Source organism: Narcine bancroftii, chromosome 5 (assembly GCF_036971445.1).
Source record: "Narcine bancroftii isolate sNarBan1 chromosome 5, sNarBan1.hap1, whole genome shotgun sequence".
NCBI lineage: Eukaryota > Metazoa > Chordata > Chondrichthyes > Torpediniformes > Narcinidae > Narcine > Narcine bancroftii.
The window spans coordinates 135407427-135434789 of record NC_091473.1 but is presented as its reverse complement, the minus strand read 5'-3'; the positions used below and the strand labels follow the sequence as shown (position 1 = coordinate 135434789).

Here is a 27363-nt window from a genome sequence, read left to right as displayed (position 1 = left end):
CTTCCTAAATCACCTTTTAATCTACGGTAATCTTCCTCACTGTCCACAACACCACTAATCTGTATCATCCGCAAACTTGCTTATCCAATTCTCCACCCCTACTTCCACATCGTTAATATATATAACAAACAATAGTGGACCCAGGACTGATCCCTGAGGAACTCCACTAGTCACCGGCCTCCAATTGGACAAACAATTTTCTACCACTACTCTCTGACACCTTGCATCCAACCATTGCTGAATCCATTTCACTACCTCCTCATTTATACCTAATGCCTCCACCTTTTTTCCTAACCTCCTGTGGGGAACTTTGTCAAAAGCTTTACTAAATCTAAATAGACAACATCCACAGCTTTCCCTTCATCAACCTTTTTTGCAACCCCCTCGAAAAACTCAATCAGGTTTGTCAAGCATGATCTACCCCTGACAAAACCATGCTGATTACTCCCTAGCAATCCCTGTACCTCCAAATAACTGTAAATACCATCCCTCAGAACACTTTCCATCAACTTGCCCACCACAGACGTCAGACTCACAGGCCTATAATTCCCAGGTTTACATTTAGACCCTTTCTTAAACAGCGGAACCACATGCGCCACCCTCCAATCCTTTGGCACTACCCCCGTGGCCAGTGACATCCTAAATATCTCTGTTAATGGCCCCACTATCTGTCCACTAGCCTCCCTGAGTGTTCTTGGGAATATTTTGTACGGTCCCGGAGATTTATCCACCTTTATCTTTTTCAACACAGCCATCACTACCTCCTCGGTTATCCTTATATGCTTCATTACCTCCCCACTATTTTTCTTTACCTCACTGGTTCAATATTTTTTTCCCTAGTGAATACTGAGGCAAAGAAATCATTCAAAATTTCCCCCATTTCCTCTGACTTCTCACTCAGCCTACCCTCACTATCTACAAGGGGTCCAATTTTATCCCTCACTAATCTTTTACTTTTAATGTACTTGTAGAAACACTTTGGATTTATTTTTACTCTGTCTGCCAAAGCCTCTTCGTGCCTTTTTTTGGCCTTTCTAATTTCTTTCTTAAGATTCCTTCTACACTCCTTGTAGTCCTTCAAATTGTCAGCTCTCTGTTCTTTATACCTCTTGGTGCCTGCCACATTGACCACCGCCAGTGGGCTGATATCGCCTCAAACCGTGCATCTTGGCGTCTCACAGTTCGGCGGGCAGCAACCTCCTTTGAAGAAGACCGCAGAGCCCACCTCACTGACAAAAAAACAAAGGAGGAAAAACCCAACACCCAACCCCAACCAACCAGTTTTCCCCTGCAACCGTGTCTGCCTGTCCCGCATCGGACTTGTCAGCCACAAACGAGCCTGCAGCTGACGTGGACATTTACCCCTCCATAAATCTTCGTCTGCGAAGCCAAGCCAAAGAAGAAGATACCTCTTGTACACCTCCCTTTTTCTCCTAACCAAATTTCCAATATTCCTCGAAAACCAAGCCTCCCTATGACTTCCAGCCTTTCCTTTGATCCTCACTGGGACATAACTAGTCTGTACCCTCATAATTTCTTTTTTGAATATCCTCCATTTTTCATTTACACCCTCACCTGAAAATATCCTGTCCCACTCAATACTCCCCAAATCCCTTCTTATTCCTTCGAAATTTGCTCTTCTCCAATCCAGAACCTCAACTTTAGGCCCCTCCTTGCTCCTCCCTAAAACTACCTTAAAATTAATACAATTATGATCACTAGACCCAATTGGATCTCCAACATTAATGTCTGATACCTGACCTAGCTCGTTCCCTAGCAGGAGATCCAGTATTACACTGTCCCAAGTCGGTTCTTTTACTAATTGATTCAGAAAACAATCTTGAACACATTTAACGAACTCTAGCCCATCCAGCCCTCTAACTGTATGGGTATCCCAATCAATGTGAGGGAAGTTAAAATCTCCCATGATCACTACCTTATGATTCTCACATATACGTTATCTCTCAACACATTTGTTCCTCTAGTTTTCTTGACCCATTTGATGGTCTGTAATACACCCCTATTAGCACCCTCATGTCTCCATCACCCCTCAATTCCACCCAAACACCCTCACTGGACGATCCCTCCAGACCATCTTGCCACCTCACGGCAGTAATGTCCTCCTTAACAAGCAGAGCAACTCCTCTCCCTTTTTTACCCCCTGATCTATCACATCTAAAACAAATGTATCCTGGAATGTTATCAAAATGGAATGGATTGTTCCAGTGACTGTGTATGAGACAGTAATTTCATTTAAGTTTGACATTGGAGCCCAAGTGAATCTGTTATCTATGCATGATTACAAAACCCTCACCATAAAGAGCAAGATTTATCCCGTGAAATTAAAAATGACAGGCTACACTGGAGAGAACGTTCCAGTGAAAAGGGGGTTCAAGCACAAAGGGTGGCATCTAAGGTCACAGCTACTGATTGTAGAAGGGAGAGTACAGCCAATATTAGGTCTACATGCATGTGAAGAGAAAAGAGTTTTTGTAATGGCTTCACAGATGAAAGATAAGAACACGAGACTGATGGGAGAACATTTGAGACATTTAAAGATTTAGTTAGAAGACAAAAATAGACAGTTAAAGGAACGTATGGAACTGGCTGAATGGAAACAACAGCAAACAATGAAGCGAGCAGTAATATTACTAGAAGTAGAAGCTGAACTTTCCCAGCTAATTGCACCTCTGACGAAGGCTGAAGAGCGGCATGGCAGCATTGAAGAACACAATAAATGACTCTCAGACACAGTGGACAGATTGTTGACAGAGTCGAATGAGCAACTTCAGCTGCATCTAAAAAAAGAATGGCTTCATTAGAGGATGAATATATCGATACAAGAATCTGAACTCTTAAGAAAACAACACGAGGAGTCTTTTCATGATAAGGAATTGGAAAATGCAAGCCATCTTCTTTCAACTACAAAGCTTAAGGAGCCGCCACACTATCAGAAGAACTGGCCACTATGTCACCACCACTGTAGCAGCTGTGGCCAAGATTGTGAAGCTCACAGAGTTATATAATGGATAAGTTGAAGCCCAAGGGGCCAAACAGAAAAATACGAGTGAATAAATATTTGGATGAAATGGTGAAAAAGTAAAGATGAAAGCTCTGCTTCTTAATTCATGAACTTGCTGATAAACAGAAACCTCTTCATAGATTTCTGAACTTCATCTGAATCTTGCAGATGCCCTGAATACACTTGTATTACTTTGTGAAGCCAGAAGTCATCAGATGCAACTGGTGAAAAGACACTGACCATGGAATGTAGACACTTTTGTTACATAGACATAGTATTGTGCTATGTTTTTTTTTGAAGATGTATTATTGTGTGTAAATAAGAACTACATTTCTCAGCATGCAACTCGCACGGTTGGGCGGAAACTGGAAGTGGTATATGACGGCAGTCGTGGGCATTATCACTGGAAGTCAGTTGAACCAGCTCAAGGGAAATAAAGTCAGTTAAGTGTTAAACTCACGTAAAGTTATTCTTCTTGAAAGAACAAGCATAACAGAAGTTGCTGTGTTAAAATATGTAAGAATGCTGTGGGGATCTCAAGTTTTGAATAGCTACCAATTTTTAAAGCTCTATATATTATACTGTGTAATGGATAAATATTGGAAGGAATTTGGTAAGATTAGTAGGTTACATACATACGCACATTTTAAAACAGACCTTAATTGAAATACTGAAGAATTCATATTCAGTAACATTGCAGGATCTATGGAGAATGCTATGTACATTTCACAAGTGGGTGCTAATTGAAATGATGTCATGAAATGAATAGACCATTGTTTGGAAGAGGAGACAAACTAGCTGTTTAAAAGTACCTACAGTGTGCTCACAGAAAGATCACTCCTGGGTTTTGTTTATCTAAGACAACAGATGGGAGCAGGAGGATAACTCCTGTTGTTTGTTGAAGAAGGTGGGGTTTTTTGGAAATGAGAGAGTCATATGGGCTTTCTAGCAGTTGGAGAGAGAGAGAGAGAGAAGAAGAAAGCATCAAGCTCTCTCAGCTTGCGTGTGTGTGTGACACTGAAAGAGACTGAACAGTCACGGCTGAAGCAGGCCAAGAAAAGCTGGTTGGAAACAGAAAAGCTCCAGAGAGGCGGATGGCTGAAAGTGCTATCTGTCTGATGTTTCTCTTAGAATAAGGGAACAGAAAGGAACTCTGTGATAGCTTGAAAGAAAGAGGTTACCATTTGGAGAACCCTGATGGGGCTAGTTTAATCAGCGAGACCTTGAGGTGACTAATGGTGGTACCTCAGTTGTGGAAATCCAGGAACAACAAATCTCTCTCTGCAAACCCTGCAAGAACCTTCCTGAGTGGTAACCATTTACCTTTCGAGCACCAAAGCCTGGTGAACTTTATACATGTTAAATTCTGTGCACAGTATAAGAATTGCATGCAACCAGAGAACTTGGAAGAAGATTGAACTGTGAACCAAAGAACTTAAATTTACACACACACTATATACACATACGCTTAGAATTAGAAGGGGGTTAATTTGGGTTAGTTATGTCTAGAGATAAGTTAAAGTTTGATTCTGTTTTCATGTTTAAAGTTAATTAAAAACAACTTTTGTTTAAATAATTACTTGTCTTGGTGAATGTCTATTGCTGCTGGCCTTTGGGTTCGTAACAACTGAATAAGTTATTGCAGGATTATGCTCCAACGCACTCATGTTAAAAATATAGAGAGGTTTAGAGCGCCTGCGATTGGGACCAGGGTTCAAATCCTGTGCTGCCTGTGACGAATTTGTACATTCTCCCTGTGCCTGCATGGGTTTTCCCTGGGGCCTCCGATTTGCTCCCACTGTTCAAAATGTACATGGGGTTGGAGGTCATTTGGGTGTAATTAGGTGGCACAGGTTGTGGGCCGAAAGGGCCTGTTACTGTGCTGTTGTATTTTATACAAAAAGTGCATATGTTTATTTGCTGGAAATGTCAGCAGTATTTTTGGTGACGTCTAATAGATAATTGTAAAAGCTTTTAAAACCTAGAACAGCACAGCAGGGGCTCAAGAGTCTTGTAATGCCCCTATTGAATCTCCTTTTCCACCACCCTGGCTGTACTTTCCAGACACCCTCCACTTCTTCTCACTGTAAAAAGTTATTAGCCTCTCCAAAACTTCCACATCCTTCCTATCATGAGGTGACAAGGACAGAATACAATACTCTAATTGTGGTCTAACTATAGTTTTATAGAGCTACAGTACTACCTCACATCTCTTGAACTCATTCCTCCGACTAATGAAGGCCAGCAACCAGATGCCTTCTTAACCAGTCTGTCTTTGAGGGATTATGGACTTCGGCTGCAAGGTTGCACTGTTCCTCCAATCTACTAAGAATCCTTCAATAAGATCTTCCAAAGTGTATTATCTGTCACTTCTCCACTCAACTCTGTATCCTGTGTATATGGCCCGTTGCATCCTACAATGGCCATCTACACTCTCCACAAAACCTCCAACCTTCATGTCAACTGCAAACTTACAAATCTATTCTTCTACTTCTTCATTCAAGTTGTTTATTAAAATTCTCCCTCCCTTTCCCTTTGTGAAACTTTTAAAACCCAAAACATCAATCAGCCAATCTTGACTTTGCAACATCCAAGCCTCTATAATGACTTCAGCATTGTATTCTCTGTACTGATCAAAGTTCATGACCCTTGCTCTTAAATTTAGGCATGCAGCACGTTAACAGGCCATTTCGGCCCACGAGTCTGTCCCATCCTGTTTTGAGTGGTTGGAGGAAGCTGGAGTAGTGCGGGATCCTTACCCAAGTCCCGATTGCTGGCATCTGTGCCACCCCCCAAATGTGCCGCTTCTCTTATTAAACGCATTTCTGCCCATCCAAACTGATTGAGTTATGCTCTATCCACTGCTTATTCTTCTTCACACTGTTTCTGCACATTGCATCAGCTTCTCTATCATCTGACCCAACACTCTGATTCCCATTTATGCCAACCTCATTTAACCTTTTTCAAAAAACATTCATCTTTGACCTGTGCTTTTATGGTCTTAATCATTTAGCAGCAGTAATCAATTTTAACTTCAAAAGTGAGAATATTTACACCTGTAATGCTGCCGCAAAACAACAAATTTCATGATGTTCATGACAGTAGATTCTGTTTCGAAAGCTACTTGAATCTTGACTCAGTGACTGATTTTAAAAAAAGACAGGAAGGCTGCTTCCTCTGGTAGATGAACTAAAGCCGCTTTCAGGTGACCACAAAGCCCGACTGTAAAGCTTCACAGAATACTCCTGTGCGGCTGTCGGGTGGCCATCTGAAACCGGAAAAGCCGGCCAGGAGGGTTACTCTCCTAACCCTTCTCCGAGAGGTATAACTAGCCTGCTCAGAGTATCGATTGTGGCAGCTGAAAGCGGCCGGGCTGTCAGGGGGCTAGCTGATGACGTTGTCAGCCATCGCCTCCATGGACAAGGAAGCCAGACTAAAGTAGACTTTAAATTTTATTTCATACCCTCTCCCACTGCTAGTCTCCCACTGCCATTCTCCACCCTTGCCTGCCCGACTCCTGTTGCCGGTTTCCCCCTCTCACCCTCGCCCGCCTGATTCCCGTTGCCGCTCCTCCACTTGCCTGCCCGACTCACGTTGCCATTTTCCCCCTTACACTCTCGCCCACCCGGCTCCCACTGCCACTTCGGGGGTAGGGGGAGGGAGACCGGCAATGGGAGTTGGGCAGGCGAGGGTGGGAGGGAGAAACCAGCAGTGGCAACGGGAGTCAGGCGGGCGGGTGAGGGTGGGGGGGAATCGGCAGCAGCAATGGGAGTTGGACAGGCGAGGGTGGGAGGGAGAAACCAGCAGTGGCAACGGGAGTCAGGCGGGCGGGTGAGGGTGGGGGGGAATCAGCAGCAGCAATGGGAGTTGGACGGGCGAGGGGGGGAGCGGCAACAGGAATCAGGCAGGCGAGGGTGGGAGGGGGAAAGCGGCAACGGGAGTTGGGCAGGGGGAACCGGCAATGGGAGTTGGGCAGGTGGGAGTGGGGGGAACCGGCAGGGGCAATGGGAGTTGGGTGGGCGAGGGTTGGGGGGGAGGGGAAGATCAGCAGCGAGAGTCGAGCGGGCATGGATGGGGGGGGGGGGTGAGGTGAGACCGGCAGCAGGAGTCAAGTCATGCCTGAGCTGTTTGTCAGGCGTGCCTTGATGCGCTGCTATGACATGAGGTCAGCGTGGCGGGACTAGGCACCTGTCTGGAGTAGCCAGCTTTCTCTGCTAGACGGCTGGCAGTCAGCTGGCATGTTTAGGTGCCAGAAAGCCGTCCATTCCGTGGCCACCTAAATATGCTAGCTCAACTCCTCTAACCGCACCTGCAGGCACCTAATCTTCTAACAGAACACCAGAAAGCGGCTTATGTGACAGAGTATTTTGAGGTGGTTTGGGAGGAATTGCTAGAGCATCTTGCACACACACACACATTTTAAAACACAAAAAAAAATTGCAGGACTTTTGCAGAGTGCTTTTAGCAGAAAGAGCAACCAAGTTGCAGAATACAGCTGGCCTGGGAGAGCATGTGATTTTTGCAGGCAGGGACAGATCAATTTTGCTCTCAGAGAGGGAGGGTGTGAAACAGAGAGAGAAGGAGTCACAGAAATCAATTCCAGAGGGACAAGCTGGCAAACTTTGGAAGGCTGCCTGTTTAAAGGAGAAGACTGGTGGTCTGAAAGGTGACCTGAAAGAAAGAGGATCATCTGGAGAACCCTGAGGGGGGGAAGTTTCGTCAGCAATGCTGATTGAGAAGGAATCAGGTGCGGATGTCCTGGAAAAGGAATCTCTCTGAAAACCAGCAAGAACCCTCCTGAATAGTAACCATTTTCCTGTTAAACACCAAAGCCTGGTGAACTTTGTTAATGCTAACTTCAGTGCACAGTACAAGAATTGCCTGCAACTAGTGAGATTGGACTGTGAACCAAAGAACTTTTCTAATTTTAAATATACATTACACAATTGCGCTTAGTTTTGGTGGGGGGGGGGATATTAAGTAGGTTAGGTAGGTTAAGTAATAAGTTAAAGTTTAACACTGTTTTCTTGTTCAAATATAATTAAAAACTACTTTTGTTTAAGTAATCCTGTGTTGTGGTGCATATCTATTCCTGCTGGTTTTTGGGTCCTCTGGACTCCGTAACAACAAGAAATAGAAGATTCGGGGAGTAGATTTACAACAAAGTTGAGGAGACACTGCTTGTTCCAGGAGTATTAAGTCTGTGGAAGTTTTGCCCAAGAAAACAGTGGAGGCTGCCTCTAAATATAATTAAGACAAATAGCTTTTTGTATCATAAGGGAACCAAGGGTTAGGAGGGAAAGGAAGGTAGGTGGAGTGGAGTCCATGGCCAGATCAGCCATGATCTTATAAAATGCCAGAACAAGCTTAATGGGCCTACATTTTTGCTCCATTATTTGAACTCTTGCTTTTAAGCAAGTTATACCTTACACCAGTGGTTCTCAACCTTTTCCTTTCCACTCACTTTAAGTCACACATGTCAAACTCTGGCCCGCAAGATCATTTCAAAAATGTATTAGCGGTGGCCCACCCTGCAGCGAGAGCCGATGCTGTTTTTTGGTAATGTCACCCCCACCATCCTCCCCCTTCATTGCACATCCTTCCCCATTGTAACACGAGAAATTGTAACATGAGACGTCTGTCGATGTCATCAGCCGGTAAGCCAGTTGGAAGGCTCCCCGCACAACCAGTCACTTCTCCCACCTTTCGAGCGGTGCGGCGGATGGGCGAGCGCCTTTGATTTCCTGTCGGCACGACGGGCATGGCAGGTTGCGCACGGCCCCTGGACAGCACGAGCCCCGCGCGACTGGCACCGGACGGCCCTTCCACAGCGCGAGCGCACTTCTCCCGGTCGCCACGGCCTTCAGCACTTTCACCCGCGTGTACCCCAGGGATGGTTGGTTCGGCCCTGCACATGAAGAGAGAGATGGTTGGTTCGGCCCTGCACATGAAGAGAGAGATGGTGGCTGTCCGCAAAGGTTGATCAGCAGCGCGCTGGGCCTGAGTGGGTGGGTAAGCAGGGGTGGGCAGAGGGTGCAGGTGAGGAGTAATGGGCAGGGGAAGTTATGGTGGTGCGAGGGTCAGTTAGAGGGAGGGATGAGTAGAAGGAGGGGTGGATAGGGAAGAGGTAAAAGGGGAGGGGCAGGGCGAGTAGGGGAGGGGTGATTAGAGGGTGAGAGACGGGTAGAGGGAGGAACAGGTTGAGGGGAGAGGCAGTAGAGGGGCGTGTATAGGATGGGGTGGGTAGAGGCAGAGTGAGTGGAGTGAGGGGTGAGTAGAGGTTGGGTAAAGGACTGGTCAGGTAGAGGGATGGTGGGTCAAGGGTGAATAGAGGCCTAGAGCCTGAGGAGTGAGCAGGAAATGCTGAGTCCTGATGCAGGCCAAAATGGACACAGCCTGTGAATGCTGACTACATCTCCACAGGGACCAAATATGTTTCCCTCAGGTCAAGCAAAGGGTGGGTGAACTTGAGCTACCTACTGACCTGTAACATCCTCCTAAAGTTATATCCTAAAGTTTAACATTACATATGTTGAAAAAAGAGAAAACATGCAGATGTTGTTGAAAATTTTCAATAAATATTTAGTTCGGCCCTCGACTTAGTCCAAGTTTTTAATTTTGGCCCTCCGTGAATTTGAGTTTGCTTTAAGTATTCCCTATGCTATTGATGCTCTATGATTAATATGGGGTTGCTTAAGGTGGTATGTGAGTGGAAAGAAAAAGTCTGAAAACCACTGTTTTTAATCATACTTAATTGACTCATTACATGCATGGTTTTATAACTCCAAAGGAAATGGCCCAATGACAATTTTTTTCAAGCAAAATATTTCTCTAACAATTGGGTCCAGAGCAGTGATTTTCAACCTTCCCTTCCCACTTTAAGCAATCCCTTACTAATCACAGAGCACAAATGGCACAGGGATTACTTAAAGTGGTATGTGAGTGGAAAGAAAGAGATTGAGAACCCACTGCTCTACATTGAATATTCAAGATAAAAATTGAGGTAAAAACACTGGTGGTGAAACTCAGCAGGTCAAACAGTGTCCTTTTATAGCAAAGATTTAAAAAAAATACATAATGAACACTTCAGACTTTTGAGCCCTTCATCAAGGTATGAAAAAATGTCGGCAGGCATCTGAATGAAAGGGTAAGGGGGGGTGTGGTTGCAAAGGCAGGAGGTAATAGGTGGAGAGGAGAGGAGGGTTGGTTAGGTGATTGAGAGGGAAAAGGATAGAGTGCTAACAGGAGGAAGGGAGGGGGAAACAAGAGAAGGTTAGCAGAAACCAGAAAGGTTGCTGTTAATGCCATCCGGCTGGAGAGTGCCTAAAAATGGAGGTTGCATGCTGAGTTTGTAGCACGTTCTTTGGACTTATTTATTGCAGTTTATTGGCGATTGAAGTTTTTGCGATTTACTCCAAGATTGAGATCTTTTATGAATTTACAATTCCTCAGTAGAAGAGCTGAATAACCTTTCTAGAATTAAGTTGGAAAACCTCTAGATGCTTGGGTTGAGTGCAATTAATAAAATTGTTGGAGAAATTCAACAGAGCATGTAGCATCAGTAGGAACTAAAGAGCAATCAATGTTTTGTCCTGGTGCCTTCATCAGAAATGTGGAAGAACTGGTAGTTGTGTGAATAAAAAGATGGGGAGAGGGGATGGAGGATGGGAATGGGGAGGAACACAGGCTAAACGTTTAGAGGTAATAGGTGAATACAAGTAGGAGGGCAGAAGAGAAAGAAACTGAGAGGTTAGTGGGGCAGATAGCAGAGGGTTAAGAAGGGTAGTTATGCTAGGAGAAGGAATGGAAGGGGCTGGAGAGCTGGAGGAAATGAGTCAGGGATAGGGAAAAAGAGACTGGGAGAGGGGGGATAACAGAAATTGTAGAAGTTGATGTTAATGTTGTTTGGTTGGTGTCTGTCAAGACAGAATATAAGGTGTTGTTCCTCCATTTTGCACATGACCTCAATTAGGCAGCAGGAGGTCCTTGCTATTATAGCAGGCAGCGAAGGTACAAAGCAATCTCGATCTGCTCCGTTCATCTGAAGACTACATCAGAAGTATTGCGAGTAGTTTTGGGCTCCTCATTTAAGAAAGGATGTGGTGATGTTAGAGAGTGTTCAGAGGAGGTTCACAAAGATAATTCCAGAATGAGAGGGTTATCATATGAGAAACGTTTGGCCTGTACTCGTTGGATTTTAGGAGAATTGGTTGGGTTGGGGGTGGGGGGGATCGTCTCTGAAACGATTCAAATGACAAAACACATAGATGGAGTAGATGTAGAAATGTTGTTTATCACAGAGGGAGAGTTGAGGACAAGAGGGCACAACTTCAAGATTAAAGGGTGTCTGCTTAGAACAGAGATGAGGGGGGAGGAGTCACGTGATGGAGTAGTGGCCGGACGGTGAACTCCAGCCCTCTCCAGAAAAGTCGGGAAAAACAAAGGAAAACACAAAGGCACAGAAATAAAAGTTACAGAAAAGTGAGTATAAAGGTGGAAAGAAGATGGCGACAAAAAAAGAAAAATCGAAAGCAACGGTAAGAAGAGAGGAAGAGAAGACAAAGGAGGAAAAAGGTGAAGGCATTACCTGTCTGAAGAGGCCCGCTGCGGAGAGAGAAACCCGCTCCCTCAGGTCGGTAAATAATGGACTACAAAAATGGCTCGCTGAGCCGAGTAAAAGTGCGCAACCGCGCATGAAAAAAAACACACCGACGGGAGGGGGGACCAGCTGGGGAGTCGATCTCCACAGCCGGCAACGACAGCTGCAGAACACCTGCAGCAAGAAGAGACCACAGAAGACAATAGAAACAAGAAAGAAGAGGAGGAAAGGGCACCAAAGAAACAACAGATGGCCAACCCAGAGGAAGAAGAAGAGGAAGAGGAAGAGTACAGTGAAATAGAAGAAGAAGGGAAAGGCAAGACAAAGGATATACTTTCTCTTATTAAAGAATACATGGAGTCATTTAAAGAATGGCAAGCACAAGAATTTAATGATTTAAGAAGAAGAATAAACAACACAGAAGAGAAAATGAATAAAATAGAGATGACCTTAACAGAAATGGGAAAGAAAATGGACAAGATGGAAGAGCGGGCAGTAGCAGCAGAAATGGAGGTAGAAGACTTAAAAAAGAAATTGGAGGAATCTAATAAAAAAACTAAAGAGACACAAGAACTACTAGCTCAAAAAATAGATACAATGGAAAACCATAACAAGAAATAACATAAAGATAGTGGGCCTTAAGGAAGATGAAGAAGGCAAGAATATGAGGGAGTTTATAAAAGAGTGGATCCCTAAGACCCTAGGATGTCCAGAACTACAGCAAGAAATGGAAATAGAAAGGGCACATAGAGCATTGGCCCCTAAACCACAACCACAACAAAAACCAAGATCTATTGTAGTAAAATTCCTAAGATGTACTACAAGAGAAAAGGTACTGGAGAAGACAATGGAAAAAGTAAGAGAGGGCAACAAACCACTGGAGTATAAAGGGCAAAAAATCTTCATTTATCCAGATAAAAGTTTTGAACTCCTAAAGAAGAGAAAAGAGTTCAATACAGCAAAGGCGATTTTATGGAAGAAAGGGTATAAATTTATACTAAAGCATCCAGCGGTATTGAAAATATTTATTCCAGGACAACAAAACAGACTATTCTCGGATCCAGAAGAAGCACGAAAATTTGCAGAACAATTACAAAAATAGACTGAGGGAGGAAGACGGGTAATGAGAGTAAAAATGATCACGATTGATATGTATGTGGGTAAAGACAAAAATAGACTGAGGGATGAAGACGGGTAATGAGAGTAAAAATGACCACGATTGATATGTATGCGGGTAAAGAGGTATAAGAGTGAATAGAGACAATGTGCATACGTGAATGTATCTGTACTTAGAGGAAAATATAGATAGTATAGACAAGAATTAATAAGGGAAGGTAATGGAATAGAGAGAATAAGGAGGGAATTAAAAGAGTGACCTTTGTGACATATGAAAAGTGAAATCTTTTCTGGGGGGGGCGGGGTGGGGGGAAATAGCGGTCACTGCAAAATCAGTTGACGCTTGCGAGTGGATTCGCAAATCCAAATGGAGAGGGGAGATGTGGTTGTCCGACAAGGGATAAAGGACAACTCAGGAGGGGAAGGGGAGATTGGGGATAAATAAGATAGAAATAGGAGAATAAGGAAAATGTTGGATGTTGTAGGAATGTTGTCTTATAAAGAGTTGAAAATAAGAAAACAGAAATGGAAAAGGAGGAAAGGTAATGATGGAAAAACGGAAAGAGAAGATAAACAAAATATAAAAGGGCTACGCTGAACTATATGACTTTAAATATTAATGGAATACATAACCAAATTAAAAGGAAGAAACTACTAAATTTAAATGAATAAATGTATTCCATTAGAAAAAATAACATATAGGTTAAGAAATAATATTGAAATATTTGAACAAGTATAGGAGCCTTACATTAAATACAATAGCGAAAACCTACCGGGGACAAACATTACCTAAGTTGATGGAAGGAGAAGGAAAGAAAAGAATGGACTCAGTAGAATTTCTGGTGTATTTTTGTTGAATGACAACATTGTCTGACTGGCTTAATGCAACCTAGATTGTATACCTAAAATGGATGAGGGGGGGGTGGGGGGGTGGCTTGGCAGGAGGCGGGGGGGGGGGGGGAGGGAGAAAAAGTCACTGTATATGTGTGAAAATGAAATAGTGTATATCATGGCTAATGTGATTTATGGTGTGAAAAATAAAAAAATTAAAAAAAAGAACAGAGATGAGGGGGAATTCTCTTCAGTGAGAGGGTGGCAAATCTGGAATTTGTTGCCAAATACCTGGTTTTCCTAGGGTACCAGATGTGAATGTTGTGGATACTTTTTAAATTTACAACCTTCGTATAAAGGTTTAATATCCTTTATTTCTAATGAAAAGGCTGGCCTGAGGTGTGTCCCGGTTCTCAAAATTTAAAAAGCCTGGGAACAGGATTTAAATGTGTCCATATCACAGAGATCTTGGATTCAATTGTTAGGTTAGTCAGTACTACGTCATTATGTGCCTGTCATTGTTTATTACAATTTACACAGGGCCCATATTTCCAAAGCCAAATTATCTCATATCTACCCAGAGGTAAATTTGTGTTGGGATAAATGGAAAAGAGATGAGGCCTCTTTCATTCACATGTTTTGGTCCTGTCCTAGTTTTGAAAAGTACTGGAAGGAAGTTTAATCTTGGATATAAAGTTAAAACCAAATCCTTTGGTAGCTCTTTTCAGTACAACAGGGGAAGATGATATTTTGTTGACTCCAAATAAGTGTCGCATCTTGTCTTTTACTTTTGGTTAGACGTGTTGTACTACTCAGGTGGAAGGACAACGCCCCACCTACTCATGCTCAGTTTAGAAAGGATGCAATATTTAATTAATAATTATAGGATAAGATTCCAAGCATTGTGGGGACCATTTTTGAATTTTTATCATAATCTTTAGATATAATTTATAATCTGAGTTTTGCTGGCTTTTTTCATTTCATTTTTAGGATTGAACTATGTACTGGTTTGCATTTTTTATTTATAAAATCAAAAATATTTTGAAAAGAAATAATTTGTTGCCACAGGTGGTTGTGGAGGCCACAGGTCATTGGGTGCATTTAAGGCAGAGATTAAGTAATTCTTGATTAGCCAGGGCATCAAAGGTTATTGGGAGAAGGCCGGGCAGTGGACTGAGTGGGAAAATGGAACAGTTCATGTTTAAATTGTAGGGCAGACTCAATTGGTTGAATAACTTATTTCCACTCCTGTGTCTTTGGAGCACCAGATGAGGTAAATAACCCCTACCGATTCACAAATGTTGCTTTAATCAAGGGACTTTTTGGGGTCAGATAGTGGTGTGGTAGGAAGTGGAAGTGTAGCACTTTTTGTGGTCTCGGGTAGGTACCAAGGGGGCAATTGGTAGGAAGGGATGAGTGGGCGAAGGAGTCGCAGAGGGAGTGATCCTTTCAGAAACCAATTCAGTAAAGGGGAAGATGTCTAGAGTTAGGATTGCATTGTAGGTGGCAGAAATTGTGGTTGAATGCAAAGGGTGGTAGGTAAGGACATTGGGAAACCCTCCCTGTTGCATTTGGGGGAAGCTTCTTCCAAGATCTTCATTGTTTAGCAATAGCTTACGTTTAGATTTTCTTGTCCCTTGAAGCATTTGACTTTCAGGTTACTCCAGATGTCTTGTAATCTTTTGGACTGTGCTTGAATTTACTTATGTTAATTTTACCCACTGGCATGTCCCATGTTGTTTCATTGATGGTTAAGCAAATTAGCATTCTTTAGAACCATGAAACATTACAATGCAGAAACAGGCTCCTTTGGCCTATTCAGTCTGTGTTGAACCTTTTTTGCCTAGTCCCACTGACCTGCACCCAGTCCATAGCCCTTCATTCCCTCTCCCATTCACATACCTGTCCAATTTCTTCTTAAATGCTAATATTTAGTGTGAATGAGTTCTCCCAGATTTTTCCCCTTTCATTCTTAACCCATGTCCTCTGGTTTGTATCTCATCTACCCTCAGTGGAAAAAGCTTATCTACATTTACTCTGTCTGCCCCCCTCATAATTTTAAAAATCTCTATCAAATCTCCCCTCATTCTTCTATGCTCCAGGGAATAAAGTTCTAACCAGTTTATTGACCTTTTCCTGTAACTCAGTTCCTGAAGTCTGGGCAACATCCTAGTAAATCCTCTCTGAACTTTTTCTATCTTATCAATGTCTTTCCTGTAGTTAGGTGATCAAAACTGCACGCAATACTCCAAATTTGGCCTCACTAATATCTTGTACTTTATCATAACATCCCAACTCCTATCTCAATACTTCTGTTTATGAAGGTCAATATGCCAAAAGCTGTCTTTACAATCCTATCCACCTGTTACACCACTTTCAAGGAATTATGTACAGTATCTGATTTCCCTCTGTTCTAGTACTCAATGCCTTACCATTTACTGTATATGACTTTTCCTTCCAATATGCAACACCTCATACTTGTCTGCATTAAATTCCATGTAGCATCTTTCAGCCCATTTTTCTATTTCAATCCCTCTGCAAGCTTTTAAAACCTCCTTCACTGTTCACAACAGCTCCAATCTTAGCATCATCTGCAAACTTGCTGATCCAATTTACCATCATTGATGTAGATGACAAAACAACAATGGTCCTGGGACTGATCCCTGAGGCATACCACTCTAAAAAGCAATCTTCCACCACTACTATCTAGCCATTGTCGAATCCAATTCACTACTTCACCATGCATACCTAGTATCTGAAACTTCTTGACTAATCTATGCGGGACCCTATCAAAGACCTTACTAAAGTCCATGTAGACAACATCACCAGTCTTTCCTTCGTCAACTTTCCTGGTAACCTCCTCAAAAAACCATAAGATTGGTTAAACACGAGCTACCACACACAAAGCCATGTTGACTAACCCTAATCAGTTTCTAACTATCCAAATAATTATATATCGTTATCTCTTAGAACACCATCCAATAATTTACCTACTACTGATGTTAGGCTCACCGGCCTATAATTTCCAGGGTTACTTTTGGAGCCTCTTTTAAACAAAGGAACAGTGTGAGCGACCCTCCAATCCTCTGGTACCAGGATATTTTAAATATTTCTGCCAGAGTCCTTGCAACTTCTATACTAGCCTCCCTCAAGGTCCGATGGAATATCTTGTCAAGTCCTGGGGATTTATCCATCCTTATTTACTTTAAGACAGCAAGTACTTCCTCTTCCTCAATCTCTCTCCTTTAGTGCTATGATTGGCACCCTGTTAAATGGATGAGGTGATTCTAAGTCAATGGGCTTATACTCGTTTTCATTTTCGCGAATGATATTTGTTGTAATGCTATAGTTAGATGTTGAAGTTCTTGTTTGTTTCTTTTTAGTGGAGATCCATTACCCAGGGTACAGTGTCCAAACCATCCAGATGCCATACTGGTAGAAGATTACCGTGCTGGCGATATGATCTGCCCTGAATGTGGTCTGGTTGTAGGTAAAAAAAAAGTGTTCGCATTACATGCAATGATCTGAAAAAATATATAAAGTCTGTAAACAAATTTGCTGTTTCAGTTTTTCAGTTTTATATCATCACTATTTGGGCTTATTGCTTGAAGGAAATTAAAATTTAAATAACTTCCATTTGTTCATTCTCAGTTACCTTTGATATACAATTCATTTATTGTTGTTGACCAGTGTTTGTATCTTGTTTGTTTACCTGTGTTTGCCAGTTCTTGGCCTGACTTTATTGTAACTTTGGCTGTTGATTCATAGTTAATTTTGTGCCTATACCTTAAGAAAAGGTATTGTTTGTAGTGTTACCAGAGTGACTATGACTTGATATGTCATACTATTCGAGCTGACCAAGAGCTTGAATCTCATTCTTCGAAGAATTATGAAGGGGACGTAAGCTCGAGATACTTTTTGAATTTATTTTAATTCATCTTATTTTGTCTTAATTTTGTTTGTTTCTTCTTATATCTGTTTAAATTTGAATAACGTTATTATTCAATGTGAAGTTATGCAAAATGTTTATTCATTTTATCAATGAAAGCTACATAAAGCTGGATCTACAAAGTTTGGTTTATTGGATTATTAAGATAGTAATTTGGAATTTTTGCTTCTCTTTCTCTTACTGGGGGAGCACCAGGCTAATAATGCCTCTGTGTATCTTAATGCAAGCAAAAGTAGACAAATTTCCAGTATTAAGGTACACCACAATAAAGGAATCTTTGATCTTGAATTAAACCAATGTTACCCACATCATTTGCTATAGACTTCTGGATTGTCTTCTTGAATTGGGGAAATTGGTCTGTTTTGGTGTTGCTCTTCCTTTCTCTCCATTTTCTCATCAATATTTCTGGTCCCGGAGGAGTCACGTGATGGAGTAGTGGCCGGACGGTGAACTCCAGCCCTCTCCAGAAAAGTCGGGAAAAACAAGAGAAAATACAAAGGCACAGAAATACAAGTTAAAGAAAAGTGAGTATAAAGGTGGAAAGAAGATGGAGACAAAAGGAGAAAAATCAAAATCAACGGAAAGAAGAGAGGAAGAGAAGACAACGGAGGAAAAAGGTGAAGGCCTTACCTGTCCGAAGAGGCCCGCTGTGGAGAGAGGAGCCCACTACCTCAGGTCGGTAGAAAAAGAACTACAACAATGGCTCACAGAGCCGAGTAAAAGTGCGCAACCGCGCATGAAAAAAAACACACCGACGGGAGGGGGGACCAGCTGGGGAGTCGATCTCCACAGCCGGCAACGACAGCTGCAGAACACCTGCAGCAAGAAGAGACCATAGAAGACAATGGAAACAAGAAAGAAGAGGAGGAAAGGGCAGCAAAGAAACAACAGATGGCCAACCCAGAGGAAGAAGAAGAGGAAGAATACAGTGAAATAGATAAAGGGAAAGGCAAGGCAAAGGATATACTTGCTCTTGTTAGAGGATACATGGAGTCATTTAAAGAATGGCAAACACAGGAATTCAGTGATTTAAGAAGAAGAATAAACAACACAGAAAAGAAAATAAATAAAATGGATATGACCTTAACAGAAATGGGGAAAAAAATGGACAAGATGGAAGAACGGGCAATAGCAGCAGAAATGGAGGTAGAAGACTTAAAAAAGAAATTGGAGGAATCTAATAAAAAAACTAAAGAGACACAAGAATTACTAGCCCAAAAAATAGATATAATGGAAAATTATAACAGAAGAAATAACATAAAGATAGTGGGCCTTAAGGAAGATGAAGAAGGCAAGAATATGAGGGAATTTATAAAAGAATGGATCCCTAAGGCCCTAGGATGTCCAGAACTACAGCAAGAAATGGAAATAGAAAGGGCACAAAGAGCATTGGCCCCTAAACCACAACCACAACAAAAACCAAGATCTATTGTAGTAAAATTCCTAAGATATACTACAAGAGAAAAGGTACTGGAGAAGACAATGGAAAAAGTAAGAAAGGGCAACAAACCACTGGAGTATAAAGGGCAAAAAATCTTCATTTATCCAGATATAAGCTTTGAACTCCTAAAGAAGAGAAAAGAGTTCAATACAGCAAAAGCGATTTTATGGAAGAAAGGATATAAATTTACACTGAAGCATCCTGCGGTATTGAAAATATTTATTCCAGGACATCAAAACAGACTATTCTCGGATCCAGAAGAAGCACGAAAATTTGCAGAACAATTACAAAAATAGACTGAGGGATGAAGACGGGTAATGAGAGCAAAAATGATCACGATTGATATGTATGTGGGTAAAGACAAAAATAGACTGAGGGATGAAGACGGGTAAGGAGGGTAAAAATGACCACGATTGATATGTATGCGGGTAAAGAGGTATAAGAGTGAATAGAGACAATGGGCATATGTGAAATTATCTGTAATTAGAGGAAAACACAGAGAGTATAGACAAGAATTAATAAGGGAAGGTAATGGAATAGAGAGAATAAGGAGGGAATTAAAAGAGTGACCTTTGTGACATATAAAAAGCGAAATCTTTTCTGGGGGGGGCTGGGTGGGGGAAAAGAGCGGTCACTGCAAAATCAGTTGACGCTTGCGAGTGGATTCGCAAATCCAAATGGAGAGGGGAGATGTGGTTGTCCGACAAGGGATAAAGGGCAACTCAGGAGGGGAAGGGGAGATTGGGGATAAAGAAGATAGAAATAGGAGAATAAGGAAAATGTTGGATGTTGTAGGAATGTTGTCTGGTAAAGAGTTGAAAATAAGAAAACAGAAATGGAAAAGGAGGAAAGGTAATGATGGAAAAACGGAAAGAGAAGATAAACAAAATATAAAATGGCTACGCTGAACTATATGACTCTAAATATTAATGGAATACATAACCAAATTAAAAGGAAGAAACTACTAAATTTACTGAAAAAGGAAAAAATAGATATAGCATTTGTCCAAGAAACACACTTAACTGAATTGGAGCACAAGAAATTAAAGAGAGATTGGGTAGGACATGTAACAGCAGCATCGTATAATTCAAAAGCAAGAGGAGTGGCTATATTAATTAGCAAAAATGTGCCATTTAAAATAGAAGAGGAAATAATAGATCCAGCAGGGAGATATGTTATGATAAAATGTCAGATATATTCAGAGCTTTGGAATCTACTTAATATATATTCACCTAACGAAGAAGATCAAAAGTTTATGCAAGATATCTTTTTGAAGGTAGCTAATACGCAAGGGAACATACTAATAGGAGGGGATTTCAATCTGAATTTGGATCCAAATATGGATAAAACGGGGAAAAAAATTAACAGGAAGAACAAAGTAACCAAATTTATAATTAAATCAATGCAAGAAATGAAACTTTTGGACATATGGAGGAAACAAAACCCAAAAGAAAAGGAATACTCATACTACTCGACTAGACATAAAACATACTCAAGGATAGACCTATTCCTGTTATCAGCCCACATTCAAGGGAGAGTTAGGAAAACGGAATATAAAGCTAGACTATTATCGGACCACTCACCCCTGTTATTGGCAATAGAGCTAGAGGACATCCCTCCAAGAATGTATAGATGGAGATTAAACCCCATGCTACTTAAAAGACAGGATTTTAGAGAATTTATTGAAAAACAATTAAAAATGTACTTTGAAGTAAATACGGAATCAGTGGAAGATAAGTTTATACTATGGGACGCAATGAAAGCATTCATTAGAGGGCAAATAATAAGTTATGCAACCAAGATGAAGAAGGACTATAATCAGGAAACAGAGCAGTTGGAAAGGGAAATAATAAACATAGAAAAAAAATTAGCAATAAAGGAAGATACAACCAAAAGAAGAGAATTGGCGGATAAAAAAATAAAATATGAAACATTACAAACATATAAGGTGGAGAAGAATATAATGAAGACAAAACAGAAATATTATGAACTAGGTGAAAAAACACACAAAATCTTAGCATGGCAGCTTAAGACAGAGCAAACTAAGAAAATGGTATTGGCAACAAGGAAAAAAGACAAACAAATTACATATAATCCAAAAGAAATTAAGGAAAACTTCAGAGAATTCTATGAACAATTATACCGAACCGAAAACGAAGGGAAAGAAGGGAAAATAGATGAATTTTTGACTAAAATTGAACTACCAAAACTACAAATAGAGGAACAAAATAAATTAACAGAACCATTTGGAACAGTAGAAATACAAGAGATAATAAAAAATTTACCAAATAATAAGACACCAGGAGAGGATGGACTCCCAATAGAATTCTACAAAACATTTAAAGACCTAATAATACCGCCCCTCCTGGATGTAATCAACCAGATTGATGAGACACAAAACTTACCAGATTCATGTAAAACAGCAATAATTACAGTGATACTAAAACAAGGGAAAGATCCACTCTCACCAGCGTCATATAGACCAATATCTCTGCTAAACACAGATTATAAGATAATAGCTAAACTATTAGCGAACAGATTAGCAGAACAGGTACCGAAAATGGTAAATTTAGACCAAACTGGATTTATCAAAAAAAGACGCACAACAGACAATATTTGTAAATTTATTAACTTAATTCATGCAGTAGAAGGAAATAAAGCACCGGCAGTAGCAGTTGCTTTAGACGCAGAGAAGGCCTTCGACAGAGTAGAATGGAATTACTTGTTCAAAGTATTGCAAAAATTCAGTTTACCGGAGAAGTTTATTAATTGGATTAAAGCATTATATGAGGGACCGTTAGCGAAAGTGACAGTAAATGGACATGTATCAAAGCAATTTAACTTAAGCAGGTCAACGCGGCAGGGATGCCCACTATCACCATTATTGTTTGCACTAGCTATAGAACCACTAGCAGAATCGATAAGAAGAGATAATAATATAAAAGGAATAAAAATAAAAGACAGGGAATATAAAATCAGTCTGTTTGCGGATGATGTGATAGTGTACTTAACAGAACCAGAACTATCAATAAAAGAACTATATAAGAAATTGAAGGAATATGGAGAAGTGTCGGGATACAAGATAAACGTAAATAAAAGTGAAGCAATGCCTATGAATAACGCGGATTTCTCAAAATTTAAGGAGGAATCCCCATTCAGATGGCAAACGCAGGCAATAAGATACCTAGGTGTGCAAATAAACAAAAATCTAGGCCAATTATATAAACTCAATTACAATCCACTAATGAAAAAATTACAGGACGATTTAGAGCATTGGAAAGAGCTACCACTAACACTGATAGGAAGGATAAACTGTATTAAAATGAACATTTTTCCAAGGATACTATACTTATTTCAGGCATTGCCAATACAACTGACAGAAAAATTCTTCAAAGAGTTAAAGAAAATAATAAGGAGATTTTTATGGAGAGGGGGGAAACCGAGGATAGCACTAGACAAATTAACAGAATGGTATAAACAAGGAGGCTTACAATTGCCAAACTTCAAAAATTATTATAGAGCCGCACAATTAAGGTACCTATCAGATTTTTATCAAACAAGGGAAAAACCAGACTGGACGAGACTAGAATTAGATAAAATAGGGGAAAAGATACCTGAACACATATTATATAAATGGGACGAAAAATTGGTACAACATAGAACTTCTCCAGTATTACACCATCTCCTCAATATATGGAAGAGATTCATGTAGAAAGAAATAAAATAAATTACCAAATACCAAAACTAATATTGACGCAAAATAAGCTACTCCCTTTTACAATAGACAACCTTGCCTTTAGAAAATGGGGAAAAAAAGGGATTAAAAGAATAGAAAATTGTTTTTCAGTAAGTAGATTCTTATCCTTTGAACAAGGATATCTCTTATCCTTTATATAGAGATAAGTACAATATAACTGGAGATACAGCGCTGGCATATTACCAACTGAGATCCTACTTGAAAGATAAATTAGGAAGCAACTTGAGTTTACCAGAGGGAAGTAACCTTGAATATGTGATTACAGATACAATGTTAATCAAAAGATTTATAAAAAATATGTATATTAAACTGCAAGAAAAGGAGAATGAGGAAACAAATGGTAAAACTAAACAAAAATGGGAACAAGATTTAAATATAAAGATAAAAAAGGAAACATGGGAGAAGTTATGCTCTGGAACGATGAGAAATACAATAAATACGAGGCTGCGTATGATACAATATAATTGGTTACACAGACTATACATTACACCGCAAAAGTTAAATAAATGGGACCCAACAGTATCTGATAGATGTTTTCGATGTAAAAAAGAAAGGGGAACAACAATTCATGCAATCTGGACATGTGAGAGAGTAGAAAAATTTTGGGAAGATCTAAATCAGATATTAAATAAAATAACAGAAAACAATATACCAAAGAATCCAGAGATCTTTCTCCTAAGTAACATAAAAAATAAAGAATTTGGAATTGACTTGGAAGATGCACAAAAAAGATTTGTCAAGATAGCCCTAGCCGTAGCAAAAAAATGTATTATGTCAACCTGGAAATTGGAAGATAATTTGAAAATACAACAATGGTATATAGAAATGAATAAATGTATTCCATTAGAAAAAATAACATATAGTTTAAGAAATAATATTGAAATATTCGAACAAGTATGGGAGCCTTACATTAAATACAATAGCGAAAACCTACCGGGAACAAACATTACCTAAGTTGATGGAAGGAGAAGAAAAGAAAAGAATGGACTCAGTAGAATTTCTGGTGTATTTTTGTTGAATGACAACATTGTCTAACTGAATTAATGCAACCTAGATTGTATACCTAAAATGGATGAGAGGGGGGGGTGGGGGGGTGGCTTGGGAGGAGGGAGGGGGGAGGGAGAAAAAGTCACTGTAAATGTGTGAAAAAGTAAAAGTGTATATCATGGCTATGGTGATTTATGGTGTGAAAAATAAAAAATTTAAAAAAAAAAAATATTTCTGGTCCCAACCAGATTTTCTAAAATTTCACAACCGGCTATCATCAGACTTTTAACACGGCGAGCCGTGACCTACTGATCTTCGCTGACACAGCACAGACACGGCAAAGAAATGGAGATGGACTGCAATGTGAGGAAATGTACTGCAGGCACTTGGTGCAAGGAAATAAGAAGTTGATTATTTTCAAAATTGAGAATTCAGTAAGCAGTGATTGAAACGGACTACTGTAAAGGTTAAAATACAGGTTGAGTTGTAAGTAAGGAAGGTAATCGCAATATTGAGGTAATGGCATTTTTATAATTTTGCATGGTACAGTGTACCAATGTACTGTACTTGCTGCAGCGGAACATTTTAGATGTCACTTTAGAATAGAAATGAAGAATTTCTACAGCCAGAGGGTGGTGAATTTGTTGCCACAGATGGTTGTGGATGTGAAGTCATTGTGGAGATTAATGGGATCTTGATTGGTAAGGGTATCAAAAGTTAAGAGAAGGAAGAAGAATGGGATTGAGAGCCAAAATGCACCAGCCATGATTCAAATAGTTCAATGCTTTAATTCTGTTCTTGTATCTTATTGCTCACTGGTCTTTTAGCTCATGGTGGTGACAACCTATAAAGACCTACTGTACATCAATCTCACCCTTCACTCACAGCTGTATTCCATTTTTTTTCCTTACATCCATGTATCTAAGAGTTTTAAATGTCCCAATTGTATCAACCTGTACCATCACTTCTAATGCATTACAGCCACCCACCACTCTGAGTATAACAGAAAAACCCTACTTTTTGCATCTCCCCTAAGCTCTCCTCCACTCAGATGTCCTCTGAAAATGGCCGTTGCTGCCCTGAGAGAAAGATCCTGGATGTCCACATTATCAATGCCTTTCATAATCTTAACCACCTCTATTGTCTCTCATCTTCCATAATTTAAAAAGAGAAAAGTCATAGTTTATTCAACCTTTCATCATGGGACATGTCCTCTAATGAAAGTAACATCCTGGTAAATCTCTGCACTCTCTAAAATTTCCACATTCTTCCTATAATGAGAACTGAACACGATACTGCTCTATCAGATGTTGGCTTTAATAAAGTTTGCTTTGTTGAAAATTCTGAATACAGCTGTAAATTTTTTGGTCCAATTAACACAAATTAATTTCTGTTTTGAACTGTTCACAATTACGATGAAACTTTTTCAGCTTGATTTATATATTAGTCTATTTTTAACAAAACCAGGCTAGCTGTGAATTAAGCACGTTATTTGTTCTTTTTCTCTCTGCTATTATTTTATTTTGCAGTCTCAGAGCTGAAGTCATAATTTTGGACTTGGCTTGACTTCCAGTTAGACAGAAGTTTCTCAGTCAGAGTTATAAAAATTATCCCAACTGTTGCATTCTCCTGATCCTTTTCGAAGGTGCTAAAATTAAAGGGAATTCCCAGGATGATGACACAACTTCTTTGTTCCAAGTAGTTTGGTATCAAGGGCCCTCGTTTAATAACTTGTACAATTACAGTCCCCACAGCATGTGGTGAATCTGCCCATGTAAAATGAAATTGTGTTTCAAAGCATAGATCCCGCGATTCTACCCCTCAATACACACTTGGTCAATGTGCAATGGCCCTGTCACCCAACAACTTGCAAATCTTTGTGAGGTGGGAGTGAGTATCTTGAGAACGCTTTTACCTTTAGAGTAACGTGTGCACTTCTGGTCGCCCAGCTATAGGAAAGACATTGAGCAAGAATGGGTGCAGAAAGATTAATGAGGCTCTTACCAGGACTGGTGGTCTTAAATTATGAGGAAAGGTTGGGTACTTTCTCCATAGAAGGTTGAGGGATGACGTTGTTGAGGTTTATAAAATCAGTGGGATAGCGAAAATGCTCTTTTTCCAAGGAGAGGGTAATCTAAACCAAGATGGAATAGATATAAGATGGGGTAAAAACAAAAGGATAAAGACCACCTTTTCCACAGAGGGTGGTGGAAAAGTGTATGGAATGATCTGGCAGAAGTAGTAGGAAGGGCAGGTTCAATTGTAATGTTTAGGTATAGTTAAGAAAGATGCAGAGGGATGCAGGCAAATGGGAGTGACTTAGGAGAATAAACTGGTTGGCATGGACATTGGACTGAAGGGGTGTTTTCCTTGCTGTAAAACTCACCAAGCAACCCATAGAGTTACAGGAAGAATGTGCAAACTCCACAAAGATGGCTCTGAAGGTCAAGTTTGCACCTTCATCACCTGAGCTATTTAAGAAGGGCAACAGAGTTAAACCAGCAAATTACAGGTCCGCTGTGGCGATGCACATAATTGCAGCGGTGAACTGGCCCTACTTGTTACACGCAGGGCCGCTGTGGCAAAGATGACATTGTGGGACTGTCTCTTCCAGGACAGTCTGGAAGGGCATGTATACAAGCACCAGTGCATAAGGCTTAAAGGCTGCATGCGAGATTCAAATAAAGTCAGTCGTGATACAGCCTGGAACTTCAGACTCCGTGCTGCGCTCACTCACAACATGCTGCTTTGGTGACCCCGATGAATCTCCATGTCCTGAAGACTCGACACAATGAACAAGCAGTGTAGACACCGTTGCGTTGAAGCTGGCAACTTTCTGGATGACTAGGCCCTACGCTTGGTTTGGCCAAGTGGAAGCCCAGTTCCAGATCAAACATAAGCTCTAATTCGATGAGATACTTCTAAGTCGTCAGCTCACTCGACCAGGAAACTGCCTCAAGAGTAGATGACCTTATTCAGGTGCCACCAGAGGAAGGTCAATGCATGATTCTGAAAAACCTCCTCGTTTGCATATATGGCTTCTCATGACGCAAGCGAGCAGCCAGGCTCAGGCACTTGGATGGCCTGGGTGACAGAAACTCCTCGGCCCTCATGGACTAAATGCTCACGCTCGCAGAAGGGCACAAGCCCTGTGCCTTGTGTTCAAGCAAGCGTTCCTCAAATAGATACGTGAGGACATCAAGCTCCTGTTGGCTGATGCCGATTGCAGCGACTCCCGCAATGTTGCGGCGCATGCAGATGTCTTCTACCACTCGAAACGTGAGGCAGTAGACTCCATCAAACGCATCTCACGGCCACCACCGAGGACAATGCGCAAGTTCAGCCCGATATGTGAGCAGGCCGCTCCCCATCAGAAACAGACGTCTGATCCCAAATAGTGTTTCTATCACCAATGTTGCGGGGCATCCGGCTACAAATGCCACCAGCCATGTTCGTTCCCAGGAAACGACGTGGCCAGCTGCCATTTGTGGCTGCGGTGGCTAGCCGACAAAATAGCCTTCTCCATGTTTGGCATAGTATTTCAGGCTGCAGGTTTCTTGTGGACATGGGGGCGGAGATAAGTATCATTCCCCCCTAGGGCGCTCAAAACACACACAAAGCTGCAGGGCCCTGCCTTACAAGCCACCAACAACACCACCAT

The 27363-nt window shown here is 40.9% G+C and overlaps 1 protein-coding gene across 2 annotated transcripts in view; it reads left to right on the top strand.

Moving 5' to 3' along the window:
- Positions 1-27363, top strand: part of gtf2b (general transcription factor IIB) — a 71169-nt gene that overhangs the window by 13311 nt on the left and 30495 nt on the right. For both annotated transcript variants that reach the window (XM_069939118.1, XM_069939119.1), the window contains exon 2: positions 16952-17058. In XM_069939118.1, coding sequence (XP_069795219.1) covers positions 16952-17058 — 107 coding nt within the window. The remainder of the gene's footprint in view (positions 1-16951; positions 17059-27363) is intronic.